The 21,934-nt window shown below is 33.2% G+C and overlaps 3 protein-coding genes across 3 annotated transcripts; 1 reads left to right on the top strand and 2 right to left on the bottom strand.

Moving 5' to 3' along the window:
• Positions 1 to 3,669: 3,669 nt before the first annotated feature.
• On the bottom strand, positions 3,670 to 5,558 carry LOC111422693 (nessun dorma). The gene is made up of 2 exons (XM_023055911.2): positions 4,025 to 5,558; positions 3,670 to 3,965 (listed from the first exon to the last, which is right to left on the bottom strand). The coding sequence occupies exons 1-2, from the start codon at positions 5,479 to 5,481 to the stop codon at positions 3,782 to 3,784; spliced, it is 1,641 nt and encodes a 546-aa protein (XP_022911679.2). The 5' UTR covers positions 5,482 to 5,558; the 3' UTR covers positions 3,670 to 3,781.
• Positions 5,559 to 5,909: 351 nt separating this feature from the next.
• LOC111422687 (ADP-ribosylation factor-like protein 2-binding protein) lies at positions 5,910 to 6,629 on the top strand. The gene is made up of 4 exons (XM_023055906.2): positions 5,910 to 5,975; positions 6,026 to 6,305; positions 6,364 to 6,460; positions 6,511 to 6,629. Exons 1-4 carry the CDS (start codon positions 5,969 to 5,971, stop codon positions 6,580 to 6,582), a joined length of 456 nt encoding a protein of 151 aa, XP_022911674.1. The 5' UTR covers positions 5,910 to 5,968; the 3' UTR covers positions 6,583 to 6,629.
• LOC111422686 (nuclear pore complex protein Nup93-1-like) lies at positions 6,624 to 21,657 on the bottom strand. Its single transcript, XM_023055905.2, has 8 exons — positions 21,568 to 21,657; positions 21,277 to 21,443; positions 20,752 to 21,220; positions 14,341 to 14,483; positions 13,554 to 14,284; positions 13,132 to 13,502; positions 6,848 to 7,288; positions 6,624 to 6,794 (listed from the first exon to the last, which is right to left on the bottom strand). Exons 2-8 carry the CDS (start codon positions 21,438 to 21,440, stop codon positions 6,675 to 6,677), a joined length of 2,439 nt encoding a protein of 812 aa, XP_022911673.2. The 5' UTR covers positions 21,441 to 21,443; positions 21,568 to 21,657; the 3' UTR covers positions 6,624 to 6,674.
• Between the last annotated feature and the right edge of the window lie 277 nt (positions 21,658 to 21,934).

The following is a 21,934-nucleotide window of genomic DNA, read 5'->3' as shown; positions in this document are numbered from 1 at the left end:
TATACTGCATTTCATCGACAATAGTATACTCTAATGGGGAATAATTTTTCTAGCAGTTAGAAATAAACAATTCGAACAAATCTCTTTTTATCCTCTCAAATCGGGTATTTTTATTATCAAACCTCAAATGTTTCGTTAGTCATCGTTAGTCTGAACATTTCTATGGATGTGCCATTAGTTTGCCATAAATCTTCAATGATTGATTTTACGCACGGCGGAAAGGTAAATGAGTCTGATCAATGCTTTTATTTCAATTATATTGGTAGTACCTAGTTTCTTTTCGATATTCACTAGAATACTGATGTTGATGTATAGATAAGTTAGTACATTCAACAAGAAGATTTATAATGTCATCAGTAAAAAAGCATAATCAAATATCCAAAATATTTTATGAAATACATGCTGGTCCTTTTACGCCTGCTAAGGTTGTATCATTTTATTAGATTCCATTTTGTTAGGTTGTCTTTTCCGATAAAGAAGGGTTCCATCAATTTTACCTTTTTGTTAGGTTAATTCTGATTGCAGTTCTTGCGCCGACTCAGAATTTTCTTCGCGCTCCTCTACATTATCTTTCTCCCTAAAATGATCATGATCATCTTGAACACTATTTTCATTTTCCTCCTCTTCTAATTGTTTCTAAAGTCTCCTCAATCGTCCTGATTTTTTTCATAGCTCCTCTCTAACAAACTATAATTTACTATTATTACGTAAACGTTTTATCAAAATATAACACAATTATCAAAAAGCGGCGTCATTGATGTCATTTGATGAGTCGAAAAATAACACAGTTTTGTCTTCAATTTGTGTTATAATCTCCCATACTTTACGTCTTCAGTAATAGTTTTGTAAATTGTAGGATTCTGTTCTTCCTCTTAAATTATGCTTTCTTGCAACCCAACTACATATTTCTCCATATCCGCTTAACTTTCATGTTAGCACTATGGAATATGCTTAAAACACTATTAAAAAAATATTTCTGATAATAACAAAACTGTATATTATACATAAGACATTGGCAATGAAATATAAAATTTTTAAGACATGAGTTTTCTAAAGATATTAAGGGGGGAAGTACATTTAGACGAGCTAAAATCAGCGTATTTTCAAGTTATTTTTTCGTAAAGTTGAAATTAGTTACAAACCTTTTTGATACCCACTACTATTTAGTGATGCTTTGTACTATAAAAATATGTACTCACATATTCTAAAACTCTTATAGGCGAACGGCAAATAGTGATCAGATAGGGGAACGTTACGGAGTGAGCGGTTCCGTTTCAAACATTCTAGCATCCGCTACAGTGGTTAGAATTAAAAGCACGTTAATGTTTCAAGTCGTAAAAACAAATTTTTTTCAATCACAAATAACTTGTTGGCTAGTCTGCAATACCCGGACCATATAACAGACCTTCAGCTTCTTCATAAAATTCACTTTCGATCGCCAACTTGTCTTTTTGTGCTTTTCGAGCTTCTTTAAACACAGATTCGTTACGTCGTTCCTGCAGAGTAATTTGATGTTCGTCCATTTGTTCAGCGTATATATTTTGGCTTGCCTCCCAATAATTAGATTTCATTTACTCATTATTTCCAATATGCTACTGTGTCCTTCATTAAATAAACTAGCCGTAATATATGTACTAATTTCCACTATTTTTAAGTCAGAATTCAGGTACTTTGGAGCCAATCGCCAAATAGTAGAGTTGAAACTTTCATTGGCATTTTGAGTGTAGCCCCCCAAACATCTTATTAATAAATTTTCTCTGGATAAATCTTCATAAATTGAATATATGTGTTTCTGAACATCTGGATGCTTCATCAAGGAATCCGACCTATTTGATTTAGCTTTTTGCCACTTGCACCAGCTCGTAGAGCACATGTTACCATTACCCAGATACTTTTAAATTCAAGATTGACCTTTCTTGCCTTTCGTTTTCTTTCTTTTCTTCTTCAACAGCTTTTCCGCTGAAATATTCGAACACCGATTTGGTGGCTGAATGCTGATGTTTAACAATATTATTGTTATATATCCATAAAATTGCAAAATAAATTTATTCCTTGCCTCCCAATGCCCAGCAGGCGCATAACAAAAACAATTCTACGATTTATTTCATAACCAGTTTGAATTAACGGTCCTGAATTTATGTCTTCGGCCACAACGACAAAGCAAAACGAGCTTGAACCCAAGACCTCTCATTCCATCTACCTCAAATTGTATGGTATCTTTACATTTGCAACAAATAACAACATTAGCCAAAGTATTGAACACGGTAAAAAAACTCTATCAAACGAAACGAATGTTGACTATTCGGTGCAATATGTTCAGTTCTTCCAGTGGATAGTTTTTTTTGCACTTGAACTATGTCCTGCAACTTCTTCTTCTTCTTTTTTAGTGTGCTGATTCCCAAGAAAATGGCGTTTTCGCGCCCTAGACGCATTACTACATTTCGGATAGGAAGACATTTTGAATATTAAGAGTTATATCTCACATTTAAGACTAAAGAAACTCAAATTTGGTGTTTTGAATTTATGCTATCAGCATAATATCCGATTTAGTGGGAGGGATGAAAATAAAAGCAATAATAGATTTTTCCCAGCGATAATTATTGCCAGTACAATTTCTCAGGGTCATAAAAACCATGAGAAATATCGGAAACTATACGACAATTTAAAACATCGATTTTTATGACCATCATAAAGAAAAGTCGGGCAGACAAGAACAAGATCTAATTTAAATTCGTTGAAACTAAAATTATTAATAAACCTATTATTTCTCTACAATTTGCAATAAAGGTGTGTTCCTTAATGCGGCCCTTAGTGAATAATCCCGTTTTTGTCCGTTTTATTCCCCCAGAAGTAAAGAGACGGAGTTATAAAAACCGGGAAGACTTGTAAATTGTTATCTATAACGTAGTTGTTAAAGGTTTATAACTTCTACAATTTAAATCATTTGAAATTAAAACTTCATAGAATCAAGAGCTTAAACAAGATATTGCTATAAAAATAATCGATTTTTTTTATCACGTGATCATGCGTGAGTCACATAGTTTATATGTATGATATTTACGAAGAACACGCACCTTTCGCTTTAAAATTTTGCTATCACATTTATATGATGTTCAGGCAACTTTTATAATTAAAATTAAATTTAATTAATTTCTTAAATTTTTAGTTTTTTGACGGTTCTAAATGAATTTCCCCCCTTAAAGCTTCTTGGTATGCTATTTAAAATTTTAATGGTTGTTACAATAAAAACTCAATATTTGAACATTTTGTTATATAGGGTGTGTATGTAGCTAATCATTGACTTTTGGTTATGATATTATATGCTTTGCAGAAACTTCAAGTAATTGGCTGTTTTGTCATGTGTTGTAAATATCTGCCTCGTGGAGAAGTTGAACCCTTAATTGTTTTCACAAAAATTAGTTCTATTATGGTACTTCATTAATCATTGTAATGACCAATGATTGTAGTTTTGTGGCATCGAGGTAAATCTGGTTATTGTAATTTAATTCAAACACTTATACAATAACTTGAGAATTATATCTTTCCAAGATCCATCATAAAAATATTAAGATTAAAATTAATAGTATTAACTCAATATAATAAAGAAATCATGTTCAAGATCAATATTTAAAACACCATAATAATGAAAAGACAGGAATAAAAAGGATATTTTGAGTGTTGAATAAAATATCAACAATTTTTTTTTAATAATTTAAATATTATTTTAACATTGCACTCACCTTGGGTGATTATAAAAAAATAATCATAAAAAATATAATTTTTAATTTACCACATGAATAACGGAATTATTTAAAGTTTCATCTTCAACTTCACTTTCCATCTCATCCGATTGTAAATCATTAAATAAATCTTTTACAGACATCAATTTAGCCATTCTATTTAAACTAACATCTCCTTTACCATTTTGATGTCCAAAAACATCATTCAATTTAACATTAGATAATCTAAAATTTTAAAAAAATCAATCAATTAATTAAATTGATATTAATGTATTAATAATTACTCTTTTAAAATCTCAAAGTTGCAAATTTGATGGGCATTAACCAACTTTGTTGTTTCAACACTTAACCCATACTCTCTGCAATAAGAGAAATTACTCTTTTCGATTTTTAAAGCACAACCTTCATAAATTTTCATTCCAAAATCAACATCATGTATTTCAATCTCTTTCATATTGATTTTTGAACCTGAATTTCCAACTAAAGCAGTTGAAAATCCTCGGAATTCGCAATTTTCCAGTGTAAGTTGACATTCGTTTAGCACGATAATCCCTTGATGATTTCCGATTAGTTTACAATTTCTAAGTGTTACATTTCCCCAACGTACTAAAATAGCACATTGGGATTTTTTCGTTTTTATAGTTAAATTTTCCAAAACAACTTCTCCCAAAAAATCTAATGCAATATCATCACTTCCTGAAGTTATTATTGTTGATTCTGGGGTTGAAATTCCTTTAATTTGACCACCCCACATAATTTTTCCCACACTTTCTAAATGATGAGTTGATTTATTTAAAAGGATTTTTTCAGAAGATTTTAAAGAGTCCAATGTATTTGTGAAGTTATAAGAAATTTTTAATGGTTCATTTGGGAGTAAATTATCGATTTCTTGGATTAATTCTAAATATTCTTTAGTTTTTTTTACTTGAGTTATAAGCCAAGTTGTTGGAGATTCATCAGAATTAGTTTTAATTAGCTCTCTTTCCATTTGTTTTATCACAACACCTCTTAATAAAGGATTTTCTAATATATCAATTTCTCCTTTTATTCTCATTATTCTAACATGCCATTCAACAAGTTGTTGAACACGTTCATCTTCTACAGAATCAGGATCAACATCTTCCTCTTCTAATTCAGCCTCAATTTGTTCTTTTCTTGTTTGTAATCGACGAGCTTCAATAAACAATGCTCGAATATACTCAGCAATAGGACGTTGAATAATTCCGTTTTTCATATCATAATATAATCTCAAACGGTTCTCTAAATGTTTACGAACCCAATCTGAAGTGGTATCATCTTCTTCAAAATCCCATGGGACTATTAAATTGTTATAAAAAAATCTAAATAAATCGAGGGCGTTTGCAGTTGATTCCATGTTTAGGGCCACCGTTTTCGCTTGTTCTTTCATTGGATATAAATGTTTTAAAGGCACCAAGTGTTCTTTAGGCAAATCTATATCATCTTGAACCGCAAAAATTTCAATGTAAGCGCTATGTGTTTCCACATCTACATCTTTAACGTAAACTAGGACTAAAGTAGGAAATGAGATCTTTAACGACTCGCACGTTGTCCTGCAAATCTTCCAAATCGCCTGCCAGCCATTGGGATCCAACATTAACTCTAAATAAGTGGACCAAACTTTTTGTATTTGCGCAACAGGTAAATTGCAACTACTGAAGATGTCTAAGTATTCTTGGAGACGTTGGTGAAGACTTTTATCGTACACAATAACATCTTCCATGATTATTAAATTATTTAACGCTTAAGAACGTGAAGAGGAACCGATTTTGTAACTGACAAAACTTTTTGAATTTGACGTTGACGTTTAGAAAATGATATAAAATTTTTATTATTTAGGTTGGTACTAAAAACGATAAATTATTTTTAAATTAATTAATTCGCACTAAAAACTCAACATAACGTTTATAATTATTCTATTTATGTATGAAAATAATTATATTTATAGTTATTTATTTATTTAAGTTACTTAATAAATTAAGTTGAATTATACTATGAAGTTGGTACTTCTAGAAATTTAAAAATTGTAGTTTATATATTTCCAAATTAATAATTAATCTAATTAAATTATAAAACAATTCATTATAATAATTATAAACATTTTTAAAATCTTTAAAACGTAATTTTATCTTGGTTGTTATGGCAACGTAACGGCATTTCAACAAACGTGAATTAAACGTCAAAATTTTGTAAAATCAACAGTTTAAACCATGAACGGTAAATAGCGCAAATTTCTTAATATATTAATAAAAAAAACCTTTTTTTAGACGATATCAACTTTACCAATCTGTGTATTAACGAATCAGATAAAAGATTCAATTCGATAATAGGGCATATAGAAGATATGCTGATGGAAGATGAGTTTTTGCGACTTCACGATGAGTTTATGGAAAAATATTGGCAAGAATTTGATGATACAGAGGAAAATAAGTTTGTGTACACCGATATATTCAAAGAGTATCAAAATACTATCGAGAAATACATTGAAAGGGGGTTAAATAACAAGTTGGAAGGGTTCTGTATGAAGGAATTCGAGGATGAAATGAAGTTTGTTACACAACTCCTTTTAATTAGATACAATATTAAATCTTTTTGTTTCATGTAGAAGTCGACAAAATGAATTTGATGGGGAGATCTTTGATTTGTTATCGTCTTTTTCGGATTTTCTTGAATTTAAGCAAAAATTTTTGGATTATAAAGCTGTAAGATTATTTTTATAATCACCTACAAGTTATTTATTTTATATTTACAGGTGAAAGAAGGGCAAATTATCGATTTTTCCAATTACTTTTATATCTCAAAATACGTAGGAAATGATAACTGATTTTGATGTTTAAATCAGTACTTAATAAAAATTAAAAAGAATTCTTATTAAGAAACTTTTATTCAAAATACAAAAGAAATATATAACAAATTTTAATGCATTAATATTTCCATTTGAACTAATCTACTATTTGTATCCCCTGGCATCCTATATGGTAGCATTCCAGTAAAGTTTGTAATGACTTTAGCTTGTTCTCTCAAATAACTTAATTGCTAGAAACAAATAAAAGTAATAAAAACGAAATAGACAACGAAAAAAATAATACCTTGTCAATATTAGAATCAATTCTTCTTTGCGGTAACAACTCTGTACTTTTCAACTTTTGATATTGATCGTATAAAATATTCATTGTTGCTAATAAAACATCGGGTAATACTTTACAAACGCTCACATTTAATCTCTTAAAACTGTTCACTCGTTCGTTAAGTTCGTTGGCTTGTAATGGAACCAATTGAAGTTCGTTTAAAAGTTTTATAGCCTGATTGAATTGTTTTGAATGATAAAAATCGAAAAATAGCATTAAATCTTTTAACGTTGTGAATGAGGCTGCGATATTTGCGGGACATTTGAAACCGTCGGAAGCGTATCTTTCAAAAACATCTTTTATTTTTCCTTGAATTCGTTCTCTTATTGATCCTTCTTGGGTTTGAAGATGAACTACTTGTGATAAGAGAGTGCAGAGAATTGTTAATACTTCAACTTGATTCTAAAAAAATAAAATGTTAATGTTAAGATCATGTAATTTCTGAGTTATGTATTTTAATTTTAAAAAATAAGTAAAGCTTCCTTATCAATAAATTATTTTTTATTTTGTTCATAGATTAACTAATGAAAGAATGTAGATTCACCCTCTAGAGTAGAGACTCTTTGTAAGGTAGAAAAATGTACAAATATTGTCTTAACCCTTTCAGGATCGAACCGAATTTGGTAACTGTACCTCAGGGACCAGCACCAAAGGCGATGTCTGTTCGTGCGGTTCTGGTAATTTGGTACTCACTGAATCCGCATATAATAATAATAATCTTTATTACCCCCACAGACATAAGTCCCATAACAAAGAATTACAAAAAATATTTGAAGAAGGTGACAATACATGAACTAATTTAATAAGTGTTATATAAACAGAACTAACACAATCTATTATCTACAAAATCGGCAAATCGGTAGCGCGCATGATTCTATTGATAGGCGAATGTAGGCCCCAATTGGTGTTACCCCTATGCGGTAAGAAAGTGTTAGTGCTCCTGGACTCCATTCTTGGTACTTGGAAATTTAATCGACATAGGACTTCAGGTGCTGTCACACGGCCAAGCAGTAAGTTGTTTACAAACGAAGCGCACAGTTGCTGTCACTTCCTATAGGAGGATAATGCCCGAATTCTAGGAAGTGTATATATTTAACATATTTCTTCTGCACCCTTTTTATTGCGGAGATGTTATTCTGAGTTGTTGGTCACCAGACCATTGCACAATACTCTAATTTACTTCTCATGAACGCTTTATAGAGAGTGGACACTGAGCTCAACCTGGCAAACTCGCAGCTGTTTATGACAGAAGACAGCTTACTTATGTGGCCGCTGAACAGCAGTTTAATGTCGAACCAAACCCTCAGATCTTTAACTTCAGACAAACGTTCAAGACTTGTATCTTCCAACCGATAATCATAACGAATATCTTTTCTTTTATTTGTATAAGTCATGATTTGACATTTTACAACGTTCAATAACAACCCATTTGATTGGCACCATGAACACAACTTGGTACAATCATTGTCCGATTCAATTGTTCTGAAAAGCTTCAGATCGACGGCATACATTAATGTTGAACTTTGTTCAAAAGTGGCAATTCATTCACAAATATCGTAAACAGTAAAGGTCCTAAACATGGCACACCACTAGTGACCATTATTTGCTTCGACCTGATTCCGGACAGCTCGATATATTGCGTTTGATTTGATAGGTACCATTTTAGAAGCAACGAAAGACTTAAATCGCAACCAAAGACCTTAATTTTTCGAAACAGAATATCATGGTCGAGTTGATCGAATGCGTGTAAAAAGTCAGTGTAAATAACGTCCGTTTGTAAACGGCAATTTAAGGCTTCGCAAACGTTTTGAGTGAAAACTGTTAAATTGGTGCTAGTGGAACGGCTTTTGCAGACTCCGTGCTGTACTATTGATTTTCCTCACAATGATCTGTTCAAGCAACTTAGCGAAATTATTTATAATAGCAATGGGTCGGTAATTTGCGGCACAATGTCTATCACCTTTTTTAAAAATTGGACAAATTCTGCTCTGCTTCCAGACCGGCGGAAAGTATGATGCCTTGATAATCAAACTGAACACAGTCTCTGACAAAAAAAGCCGGTATACCGTCCGGGCCTATTGTGGATTTCAATTTAAAACTCCTGAGTGACCCCCACAATTCCTCTTTACTGATCTCAGATATTCCAAAGGTGCATTATTAAAACTTTTGGAATTCATAAAGATTCCCCGATAAACTGTAAGAACTAGCAAAATGAGAAGCAAATAGATCTACAATGTCTTTGGTAGCGGTCGGTATAGTATCGCCATCCGATAATGTAATGGGAAGGTAATGATATTTGCGTGATGAATTTACAAACGACCAAAACTTCTCTGCATCGGCATTTACATCTCTCTCCACACATTTACATTACGCAATTTACATTCACGTCTGTAACGGGAGTACATTTGACGGTGAAACTGTGATTTAGTTTTTCTATACACTTTATGATGTTTTTTCTTGCTGAACAAGCGCCTCAGACCTTGTTGGATGTTTAAATTCAATTGTTCTACCACGTTGCTTAGGGATGTACTCATCCAGTAATTAACAAAGAACTCTGTAAAAATGCTCACAACATAGATTGACTGAATGCAGTGTTAATAATTCACTCCAATCAACCCTCGAAACCGCTGAATACAGCCCAACCAAGTTAGCTCATCGAAATGCATAGCTAGATTCTTGACGAATTTGATAACGACCCACATCCCCAGAAGGCATAGTCATGTCGATCATAAGTGCAGGATGGTAACTGTCGCTGCTGACAAGTTCAAATAAAGACTTAAATACGTCTAGTTGTACATCTGAAGAAACAAACACCAAATCGAGTGTGCGGTTCATATTGTGTGTCACATGATTAAATTGATCTAGATTGTTGTAACTAGCGAAGTTATCAAGTAAACAACTAAAGTCGCAGCATGGATCGGGATATTTTGGGATATTAAAGTCACCAAGAATAACAAACCAGACGACAAAACGAGTGCAGTTTCCAGATAAGACAGGAGAAGCTTAAGTAGCAAAGAAGCAATTTCAAACAGTAACCTGAAGTCTTAAAGCGAATTTTGGCAGAAACAAGATCAGTATTGACTAGAGAAGATAAGTTAAGACATAACACATCAGCGATCCTAGAGTCAACCGCCAGCAATACACTACTTCCACGACGTTCGCTGCGATCTGCTGTAAACATTGTGTAAGGATTAGGCAACATTTCATAATCAGGATCTCTCAGTATCTCTCAACCACGTCTCAGACAATGCGATAATACAAAAATCAGAAGCACAAACGGAGCTTACAAAATCTATCAGTTTGGTATTAAGTCCACGAACATTTTGATAATAAAGTTGATACAGGCTCTGTTGGGTAGTATTCAGTTTTTCTGACTGCTTGCTGATTTGCTTATAACTGGTATGTCATTCACATACTTGATGTAGAGATCATTTTCTACGAGCTTGGTACGTCTAGTAAACTCAATACGAAGATTTCGATCATATAATTGCTCACTGGGTGTTCAGTCACGATGAATGTAAATGATGAGGTAAAAATTGAGCCATTTTTTGCAATTATATTCTCCAAGGAAGTTATATCCACTGTTATTGCTTTGCAGTGGTGGATTTCACAAAAAAAACCTTCCTGATATTGAGAAAGTTCTTGAAACTTTAAAACAATCTTTATGTGTTGTTTGTTCTTCAGCTTCAATAGGCAGGGGTCTTCACAACATTTGGTCTCGTCCACTCCAATGTGTACAACAAATAAGGAGTAGAAAAAACCAGCAAATTAGTGTTTTTATAAAAACTTTATAATTCCTGAGTATTGTTTTTTTTTGATTATTTATCGTTTTTGTCTGTCTTAGTTTTTAGTTGCCTGGTTTACCAGTTTTTATATAAAGAATATGTTTATTTTCATTTTTCTTCAACCGAGCGAACTTTGATTGAGTTGCCACTCTTTTTAAGAATCTTCCCTACCATGTCTTCACAGGCCTCATGTGGTCTTCTTCTTGCTCTCCTCATCTGTATCCATGCCGTCCAAAACTTGTTTTATTTGCTGTTCTTCTTTAATCTCACTAGATGTCCCACCAACTCAAATGTGTACTCTCACACTTTAAAATGTTCTCTACTCAGTTTCTCAGATCTCGCTTTTGTCCCTCTCTGTAAGTATTCATGACTCGCTTTCATATGTCAACATTGGTCTGTATACTGCTTTATATACACTAGTATTTCTTTCTAATCTACCTATTCTTTCGTTTATATCCTTCTCCTGTTTTCATCAATTGTAACTTCCCAATACACAATACAGTAGTATTCAACCTGCTCTAACACTTCATTCTCAATTTCGATTTTCAGATTCCTCCTCGAATCTTCTCCTCTTCTTTTAATCGCCATCACTTTAGTTTTCTTCCTATTTATTCTCTTAATACTTGATTCCATATTGTGATATTTCTCCGAAGATCATCTTTATTCCCTGAAATTATCACATTATCACAAATGTACACTCCACAGTCTCTATTGTTCTTAAATTTCTTATAACCCAACCTTTGACCATACCTTGTTCTTTTGTGACATTCCCTCACTATATCATTCATTAACACTGTAAACAGGAACGCACTTATACATTACATAATGGGTAGGCGGACCAACCAACCTTGCACCGCGATGCTAATGCCCTGGCCACGAAAATATCGCCGCAAGCGTCAAGTCGTTACAGGCGTCATAGGGAAGTTCGCTGCTACTTGCAGCGCTACTTTGTGGTCTTGTAGATATAGACTTATACATTTGTTTTTGACGCTTGCAGCGCAAAGCTATTATACCCAGTAGATAATGTTATCAAATTTCACCGTGCAGTCCAATGATCTTAACGATCCTTAAGACTTTGATCGGTGAAAAATCATTCAGGTCCGTTGGGAAGACAAAGTGCGACCCAAAAATCAAGAATTTGATACAATTAACACCAGGGCAGTGGCATAAATCATGCTCAACCATTTCCTCATCCTCTGCACATATCGTCGGCTAGACACAACAGGTGTATTTGAGGTGTATTTTTAATCGACAGTACCCAGTGAAGACAACCATTAGAACTTTAATGCTGCTCTGAGCAAGTCCTAAAATATTCCCGGGTTTGACAGTGTCGATGTTAATAAACACCTTAGCATGTCTCATTCCAGGAGAACTGATCCACAGTAGGTGAAGTCTCTCTTCAATCCACAGTCCAATCCTATGTTTGGCCATAGCAAATGATACACCAATTGCTGGTTCTGGCCCTACAAACGCTTTAACGCTGCCATATCGTGCTAGCTCATCTGCCGCTTCAGTGCCAGCAACCCCAGAGTAACCTGGGATCTAGAATAGAGAAACTCTGTTATCACAACTCAGTGTGTTTAACGTTCTTTTAGTCATTAACCAGAGCCGACACGGTTTTCACGGCCTGCAGCGCCAGGAGAGCGGCTTGACTGTCTGAGAAAAATCGTACTGTCATGTTCTCTGTACTGCCAATAGCAAATACTTCCACCTGGATTAAGCTTGCTTAACCCGAGGTGTCTGGCAGTATACTCCTGTTCCGACCCCTTGCGGCGTTTCTCTTGTGGCTCCTCCTTGTGTCAAGCATTCTCTGGTCATCAAGTTTTCCAATTGTGCATTTTGCTTTATCACACGGTTCACGCTGTTTCTATAAATGCTACGGATAACTTTAGTCGACTAAGAAACAACACGTGAAGTCCATGCATCAGGTATGTCCCTTTTTCTTAGTTACTCTAAACTTATTTAATCCCGCCCTTGTAAATTCATCACTAAGTTCATTTTCTATCCTCGATAAACCTCTAATGACCTCTCTATGTTTATCAATCCAAATATTATGTTCTTCAGTTCCAGATTTTACTATAAGATTGATTATTTTACCGGTGTGTTTCCAGTTAAAGACACAGTAATTTCTGTAGATAAATTTGCATTTTCACCATATTTAATTTTCTCTTGTATTGCTTTTTTCTTTAATATATCAAACGCTTCTTTTGATTCTATGTAAATGTTTTCTAAAGCCACGTGATATAAAGTTGAACTAAATCCTGGCAACACGACCATAAGACCACAAAATAAATTTAATCACTCTCTGGTCACTTCTAATAATCTAATAACTAACATTAATTTTCTGTTAAACTAACAGAAAAAAGTTATGATAAAAAACACCTCAATTCATTTCTTAATTATTGTATCAGAAAATTATCATATTATTTTTAGATATAAAATTAATAGAATCATACTTACATTTGCAATATCATACATATCAACAGCATCCTCAAATAAACCTTTATGAACGAGTTCCCCAGCAACATAATCGGCAATAATTTCTGGTGTAGCTTCACAATTAGGAAATTGATCGAGTAAACCTTTCGTTCTAATTCCATTAGGTTGGATTTTCCCAAACATTCTTTCAAATTCGCGCGTTTCTTGAACTAAATCGCTAACACAAACCATATACATATTTTTATCATCTTGATTTTTAACTCTATTTAACAAATAAAAATAGTGTAAAGCTTCTTCTATTGCGGTCACCTCAAATTTACGAACATAAACCATGATTAAACGAACTATATTTATTCGACGACTTGGTTTTGGATCTGCTGGATCAATAAAAACTAAAAACAAATAATTAAAATAAATAATTTAAAAGTATTTAATTTATTTACGTAAAGGTGATGAATAATCACTTGGACCAGCCAATAAATAAATTTCGTTTAAAGCAATAGCCATATGAACAGCATGTACTTTATAACGTTCGATTCTTGCTAAAAATTCAATGGCAGCTTCGAATTGTCCTGTTAACATTAAAACTTGAAAATATAAATGGGGTTGGTTTAAAGCATCATAATGAGCTTCTCCATAATCATCGATAATAGTCCTTTGTAAATCATTATAATCGATATGGTCTTCTCTATCATATCCAGCCCTAACCAAACTTAATTTTAACCATAAATAATCATCAGCGGTTTTTGCAACTTCTGAGTGCTCGTCGCTAACATCGCAACAACCCAAAACAGACCAAACAATTCTTTTAAATGGATCAGTCGCGTTTCGAACAAATCTTCGATATTGAAATCGAATGTTGTTTTCTAACTTTTCAATTTCGTTGGTTGGACCTTTTGAAAGTCTCATTTCCAATAAGCCAATTAAATCTTGACATTCAACAGTCGATTTTTTAAGACAGTGTAATGTTGCGGATAAATCCCCGGCTCTTAAGCAGTAGTAGACGACAGGCCAAAAGGGTCTTTCTTCTATATAACCATCTTGAAGGCCTAAATAATCACCTTGAAATCGTACACCAACGAAACTTTTAACTAAAGGATATGTTCCGGGAATTCCACCTCTTTGAGCTCGTAATAAATTTTCGTTTATTATGTTGTTCATGTAAGTTTTATATCTAAATTGTGAAAAATAATTTATAATTAAGATTTTTTTTATTATTTAAAAATTAACCTATATTCAAGATATCTTCTTCCTTGACTTGCTAACATTAACACAACAGCATCTGTATTTCTACTTGCAACGGGATCACTTTCTTTAGGAAATGCAGGCATTTCAACCATATATCGCACAATTTCCCACATATCATTAACTTTCTAAAAAAATTAGGTACAATTCAATCATCATGTCGTTTAAAAATCGCAAATTTTTTTAATCGACGTGAAATCACTCAAGTAAGCCGTTACAAATAAAAAAAAATGTGGAAAAGTGCAAAACTCAAAAAATACGCATATTTTCGCGTGAAATACGATTATTTCTTAAGTTTTCGATGCACAACGACTAAAATGTAGTTGTTTACCATCTAAACTACAGCTAACTTAAAAGCTATGTATACCTGATGCCTTACCTCCCTCTTTAAACGTTACATTCGGATCCACCTAATTTACTGATTTATTTTAGAATTTTGTGTAGAAATTCCACTTTGAGTTAGGCTAATTAACATTTAAACCAGTGCGAATTTCTCAAATGTCGGGTTGAGCATGGAGCAGAGGGTGGGTTGTAAATTCTAGGTTGGGTTAGCCTGGAATTTGCGTCTGAAGACGGCTAAACCCGAATGTTTCTAGTTCTAGATCCAGTGTTAGTTCTAGTTTTAGTGCCATAAAAAAATGCAACATAGTGATATCTAATGCATTCATCATTCGGGTTTAGCCGTCTTGAGAGACATGCGGCTAAACCCGAATGTTTCTAGTTCTAGATCTAGTGTTAGTTCTAGTTTTGCAGTAGAACTAACACAAGCCTAGAAGCTAGTGCCTTACCGAAAATTAATTTTGAGCCATAACCGAAATTTAGTCACGGTCGTAGTTTCGGCCGCAACTGAAAATTTTCCTTTTTCCTGTCGTGATCATGTGTGTTGTCATGCCTTCCTTTCCTGGGTGACTAGTGCAGAGTTTAGAATATAAATCAAGCTCTTCATTCGGGTGTTTTTTCCTTTTTGTGGTTCAAAAAGTTTTTCATTTCGGCCATGGCAATATCTACATCTGCAGAAACCAAGTATTTGGATTTAATACTTGGGTCGAGTAACGTAGATGATATAAGAAAAGAATTTCCTTTCGCATAATCAAATTGTTTATTTAAAAATTCATATAGTTTTCTTTTTACTTCAGTAATGTCTTCATTTTCGTCTTGAAGTTGTAGTTTATTGTTTAGTACAGCTAATAATGGAATAATAATCGAAATACAGGCAGTACCAGAGGATATGTCGAGTGTAGCCTCATAAAAATATTTTAGCACTTTATTAAATTTTCAAAATGTTTCCAGTCAGTGCAGAAGAGTGTAGGTCTATGGAGGTATCTCCATGCTAGAGAGATTTATTGCTCTTTTTTGCTCTACAAGTCGCTGCAGCATTAAGTAGGTGCTATTCCATCTGATTTCTATGTCTTACAGCAAACAATGAATCAGAGGCCCACAATGACTTTGACAATCGGTCAATTTTCTGGATGCCTACTCGCTTCGATGAAAATGGCTTACACTTTTTCTCCAGTTACATACTAAAATTTTGTTCCGCTCATTTTCAAACAAAACATCTTTTATGACTAATTGCAGACTATACGCCATACAACCTAGGGATTATATTGCGTTCTCATAGCACATACCATATTGGCTGTATTATCAAATTATTATTCGTTCAATTATTCCAGTCGTTCAAAATTTCTCTAATATTTCATCTAATATTGTTGCGTCCAATTTCACTTTCATTCTTTGTGATAAAATGTCCTGTAAAGCTTAATAAAATTATCCATGCTTTATAACTTATCCATGCACATTTATCAACCAAATTCATGACCTTGGTCTTTACCTTGTCATACGTTTTTGGCATTACCGACGTTCTAAAATATTTTTCACTTTTTAAATTATATTTGTGAATAGCGCTAGGATCGCCAAAATTGAGACGTTTAAACGCCTCACCTTCCACCAACGAATACGGCAGCATATCAACCAATATAATATCCATGATAGCTATCATCCGTCCATCTGTGCACCTTTCGTCATTATGTCAGGTAAGATTGATAGCATGATAGCACAGTGAACTGTGAATTGTTACTTGTAAATGACTCTTCACGCTCACGTTTTTTCTTTGATTTGTTTTCGTCATTGTGGTATCTTAACATATGTTGTTTTAATCCGGACGTGCGGCTAAACCCGAATGTTGCTAGTTCTAGTGTTTATTCTAGTTTTAAATGTATTTCGTTTTTTATTAGATTGTGGTCTATTTTTACTGAAAGAAAAGTAGAACTAACACTAGACCTAGAACCAGAAACATTCGGGTTTAGCCGTGCGTCTCATAAGACGGCTAAACCTGAATATTTCTCGTTTTTGTCTAATGTTAGTTCTAGTGACAGTGGTAGGTAGCGCTAGTTAGCATAAGATATCACTATTTTTATTGCAACCTAGAAGATCTAGTGATAGTTCTAGTTTTACACTAGCACTATCATTAAAACTAACACAAGACCTAGAACTAGAATCATTCGGGATTAGCCGTTTTGAAAGACGTGCGACTAAACCCGAATGTTTCTAGTTTTCGGTCTACTATTAGTTATAGTATTAGCACAGAGTCTATTGACACACAGTCTATCTAACAACAGGTAGTCAATATAAGTACGAAGGCTTTCACGGCCGATATTAATTAAACTAAAACTAGTGACTTCACTTCAAACTTGTTTCTGAAGAAGGTTGCAACATGGAATCCGAAACGTCAAACATTTTTTCAAAAAACGCACGGCTTTACCCGAAAGATTCTAGTTCTAGTGTTAGCTCTTGTGATAGTGCTAGTGTTAGTTTAACAGGTAGTCAGTCATTATGCATCGAAAGCCTAAGAAAAACAAGGGTGTTTCATCTGTAAATATACGTTGTAATGTCACCTAGTTTAGTGAAAATAACTTTAGTTTTAAGTTGATCAGATTGATATTATGAATATCGCGGCTATAAAATAAACAATTCGTAGGTTAGGTGTTGACCGTTTTAATCGGAAAATGCATGGTGAACATTGTTTGTGACGTCACATCGAAACTTTAATGTGATTTTTCGGTATGTTCTACACTTTCTTTTTATTTTTAACGTGTTTTATGGGTCATTTCACATTGATTATCTTATATTGATAATCGTCGATATGATGATTCTTGAATTTTTCCAAAAATTATTTAACCCATTTAGTCCCATTGCTGTGAAAACGCACCAGCATTTTAAAAATTATTTTATAGCCATATATTTCCAGATTTGATGGTGCTAGCTGTTTGTACAATAACACTATAAGGTTGTTAGGCTATACATGGCAAAATATTTCATAATTCTTGCTATTTAAACCGTATATGCATCAATTCTTTTCTATTGAAAATTTTTGTTCAAAATATACAATGGAAATAAAACTATTTTTGGAGCATAAAATTCTTTAAAATTTTGGCATTTGCAAGTTTTTAGTGCATACTTTTCTCATGTATATCTTGAAACGCAAAATAAAAACTTGAATTGAATTTGAAAAACACCACTAGGACGATGTATGATGAAATATAAGGATTACATCATCTTTCCTATTATTTGCCCCTTTTAACCTAATAGATAATCACTTTCCTTAAATATAATGTGATAATCTGTTACGTTGTTGAACAATATTTTGAAGAAAATCATAAATTAGTTGCAAATTAAGATTTACGCAATAAAATAAGCCCTATACGACACTTAAGGGTGGCTGGGGTTAACTACCTTAACCAGTTATAGACAAATGTTTAAACGTACCATTCAATGGAGTTATTTCACTAATAATTTCAGGGCAGTGGTCACTCCAAGAATAAACCCATAATAATCAACCCATAATATCTGCTGATGGAAAACTTCTTTCCCTACTTTCAGTTGTTTTAAAAGAAACCTCTGACACCTTTGGACTGAGGGTAGCAAATACAATGTTTAAGCCGATAATATTTACGTTTTGGCATCAAAATCTGAAAAATTAACGTCAGCACATAAGACAAATTGGCCACAAAATGTATATTTTCCAAATACTGGTTCCAAATCATTATTAATATTTGATTTTTGGGTTGACCATTATCTTGAAGTTATTAGTAAAGTAACTCCATTAAACAGTAATTTTAAACACCTATCCATATATGTAAGAACAACCGGTCAAATACAGCCCTTAGATGGATTTGGTTTCAGGATATGGAAAAATTTTATTAGAAGATTCTCTGACCAAGTTATTTTTTACCAGTATGATTTCAATTTACATCAGAGGGATAATATATTAAAGTTGTAGTCCCTAACGCATAACCAATTGTCTTCACCTAGGTTTACAAATGCTTTTAAATACGCATGATTTGCAAGATATCTAGATGAGACCCGATCATTTTGAAAATCCCGTGAAAGTTTGCTTTTCGAGTGAAAAGCCAACATGTGATATCTGTGTGGATGTAGCGATCATAACATGTACATGGTAACGCCTAGAATAGAATTAATTCTTAAGGAAGTAGTTAACCCCCACTACCCCCAAATGTCGTACATGCCTTACTTTACACTAAAAATTTTACTGTGCGCCTAATTTTATTTATGGTTTTGTTTAAAATATTTTCAAAATACCTGATAGTTTTATCACATCATTCTTACGAAAAGTAGTTATAGGTTAACTAACCATGTGTAACACAGCAAAATTTGCTGCGCTGACACACTGATACTGGCGCACCTAAGTGAGTTAGCGCAATGTATCAACTCACTTGCGTCATAACGCAGTTGCTGATGCATTACATCCAAGGTCTATAGAACATAAGGTTACCTAATTCCCTATGCCTGTGTAGTATCGATTATTACACCGCAGATTGACGTCACTGGTTCGATACAGTCAGAGTAAAAGATAGCCTATAGGTGGCCTATACTGTGGTACAGTCTATATAAAATATTTAAACTTCGCATCGTGTTGTGTTGTTCATAGAACCAGCTACGTCACTGACCCACCTTGCCCCTCAGAAGAGGAGAATCGGCATTGGGTAACCTTATGTTCTATAGACCTTGCATCACATCTATCGCTCGTCGGTCAGCTGCGCCGGCGCCGCCTGCTGTCTCGTTCGCTTGTGCACCTGTATTATTGCACATGTACAGAACTTCTATGTATTATTGACTATAAGTTTTCCATGTTATACATGTTGTTTAATTGAATGCATTAAAATATGATTCATTAATTCGTGTATTAAGTTCTAGCAAATTCAGGTTTTATACGTGATTAAAGGCTAGTATTTTCACCTACATATCTGTGAATCTTCAATAGCTATTTGACAGATCTGTCAGATTTTTAGCCTTGTTAATCTCCGCAAAATGAGAATATGTTACGGTGGCGGTGTACAGGGTGTCCAAATTTCGATGGGTTTGCAGGGTATCTCAGTTATTATGAAAGATAGAAAGTTGCTTCTTTCGCGAACCTGAACTATTTTTTTGTGAAACTTACAATGGCGCAAACCAAATTTTGCCCTCTTCGTTTTTGATATACAGGGAGTGTTTCAAAATTTACGATTTTCAGACACCTCCTGTATCTCGGCTATCTGTAAACGTAAAAACGGGTTCTAATAGATTTTTTCACGTAGAATCCAATGGTGCACGTAGAATTTTTCTAGTCATCACGATTTTTGAGTTATAAAGAGCTTAGTATTTAGTATTTGAGTTGTGTTTATAACTCAAAAACCGCGATGATTAGAAAAATTCTACGTGCACCATTGGATTCCACGTGAAAAAATATATCAGAATCCGTTTTTACTTTCTTAATAAGTTTGCGAATAGCCGAGATACAGGAGGTGTCTGAAAATCGTAAATTTCAAACACTCCCTGTATATCAAAAACGAAGAGGGCTATGAAAATTTGGTTTGCGCCATTGTAAGTTTCACAAAAAAGTAGCTCAGGTTCGCGAAAGCCGCAACTTTCTATCTTTCCTAATAACTGAGATATCCTGCAAACCCATCAAAATTTGGACACCTGTACAGAACGTGAATATAAGGAGTACATGACGCGTTTTGTACAATGTCGCCTTATATTTGCTCATTTGAAGGGCTATAATAAGGTGATAGTTTATATTGCGATAATTTCGCAATATATGCAAAAATGTACTTTTTCCCCAAACTTTCAACCCCTAAAACTCCTTATTTTGGTCCATTCTATGGCTGTACTTGTTAGTTAATAAATTATGATCAAAATTTTGTTGTGTTGTTCGTTTATCTTACTAGTGGTGAATTTTTGCACCATCTCATATCTCAAAAACAAATTTTTTTTCAAACACCTGTGCGCATTTTTATATTTTTCATTCCATCTTAAGGAAAATTATGAAAAACCGATTTTTTTTTAATATAAAGCAGAGTGGGACTAAATGGGTTAATTTAATTTAAATCAATTTATTACCGTATTTTTAAACTCTTCAGCAGCTTTTGCAAATAAACTAACAGGATTTGGTTTACGCCCTTCTCTCATCAAAGCCATATTATACTCCATAATTTTTGCAGCATACATCGCCTCCTCTTTATCTAATATACTTGACACAACAACCGGTTCCATAAAAAGAGTTCGCTGCTTTGGCAAAGTTATAAAATTTCCAGATGGTCCAATCATTGCATTCAAAATCTTTAACTTTTCTTGTTTCCACTCCCCCATTTGATGCTCCCATGCTTGTTCTGATATAGTATTAAAGCACTTTTTATGCTCATCATTGATTACACTCAAAATACAATTTCTTGTTTCATTTTCTAAACAAGCCGTAATATCTACATCATCTACAGGTTGGACTGCTTCAAACGTTCGTTTTGAACTTATTAAATCAAGTTTTTGAGCTATTCTTGGCAAATCAATCCCTTTTGAACCCAACAACAGGTTACTACAAAATAAGTTATTTAAGTATATAATTAAAAAGGTTACAAATGATTTTATTACGCTTGGATATCTTTAGCACCAGTTTGTGCAACTCTATTATACAATTCATTTGAAGCTTCTAATACTTGTCTTAAAGATCTATCGACTTTTGGAAGTTCACTGGCATCTTCTATTTCTTGCGTGAGCTTCTCAGCTTCAAAAAGAAGATCTGAGAAGTCAGACATTCTCTAAAGGCGGTTTAAAAAGTGAGGTTAAGAATAAAAAGTTCGTTTTATTAAGTTGTTTTAAAGTGTTTCAAAAAAGTGGATATTTATATAATTATAACATGAATGATTTTAGTGATAAACTTACGATTTAATTATGTTTGCGGCGTTATTTTGAGAAAACTTTTAAAATCTTATAAACGGCTATATCGAAGTAGATGACGCTAAAAAATTAAGGTTATGTTAAATAAGTTGCATACATTTTCTGTTATTTGTAAATAAAAAAACGAATTTTATTGTAATTATAAGAATTTATTAATAACAATGAAATTTTTAAATTAAAGAATATTTTTGAAAATAATTTGACGTTTAAATGACAATCTTGTGTTGCTATGACAACTAAACAAAAAAATCTAAATGTCTAAAAATTGACATTTAAAAATGTTTAAAAAATTTCTTATATAATTTTAATAATTATTATAAAGTGTAATTAATTTTCAATATCTAAAAATAGA

This window comes from Onthophagus taurus, chromosome 6 (assembly GCF_036711975.1).
Source record: "Onthophagus taurus isolate NC chromosome 6, IU_Otau_3.0, whole genome shotgun sequence".
NCBI lineage: Eukaryota > Metazoa > Arthropoda > Insecta > Coleoptera > Scarabaeidae > Onthophagus > Onthophagus taurus.
Note: the sequence above shows the minus strand (reverse complement) of the source record. Positions and strands in the feature narration are given on the sequence as shown.

Coding starts and splice junctions, on each gene's coding strand:
- LOC111422686 (XM_023055905.2), bottom strand. CDS start 21,440: ATGTCTGACTTCTCAGATCTTCTTTTTGAAGCTGAGAAGCTCACGCAA. Junction 13,503..13,553: donor TGATTATTCATCACCTTTAC/GTAAATAAATTA, acceptor ATTTGTTTTTAG/TTTTTATTGATCCAGCAGAT. Junction 7,289..13,131: donor ATATGTATGATATTGCAAAT/GTAAGTATGATT, acceptor TTATTTTTTTAG/AATCAAGTTGAAGTATTAAC.
- LOC111422687 (XM_023055906.2), top strand. Junction 6,306..6,363: donor GAATTCGAGGATGAAATGAA/GTTTGTTACACA, acceptor TGTTTCATGTAG/AAGTCGACAAAATGAATTTG. Junction 6,461..6,510: donor AATTTTTGGATTATAAAGCT/GTAAGATTATTT, acceptor TTATATTTACAG/GTGAAAGAAGGGCAAATTAT.
- LOC111422693 (XM_023055911.2), bottom strand. CDS start 5,481: ATGGAAGATGTTATTGTGTACGATAAAAGTCTTCACCAACGTCTCCAA. Junction 3,966..4,024: donor AACTTTGAGATTTTAAAAGA/GTAATTATTAAT, acceptor TTAAAATTTTAG/ATTATCTAATGTTAAATTGA.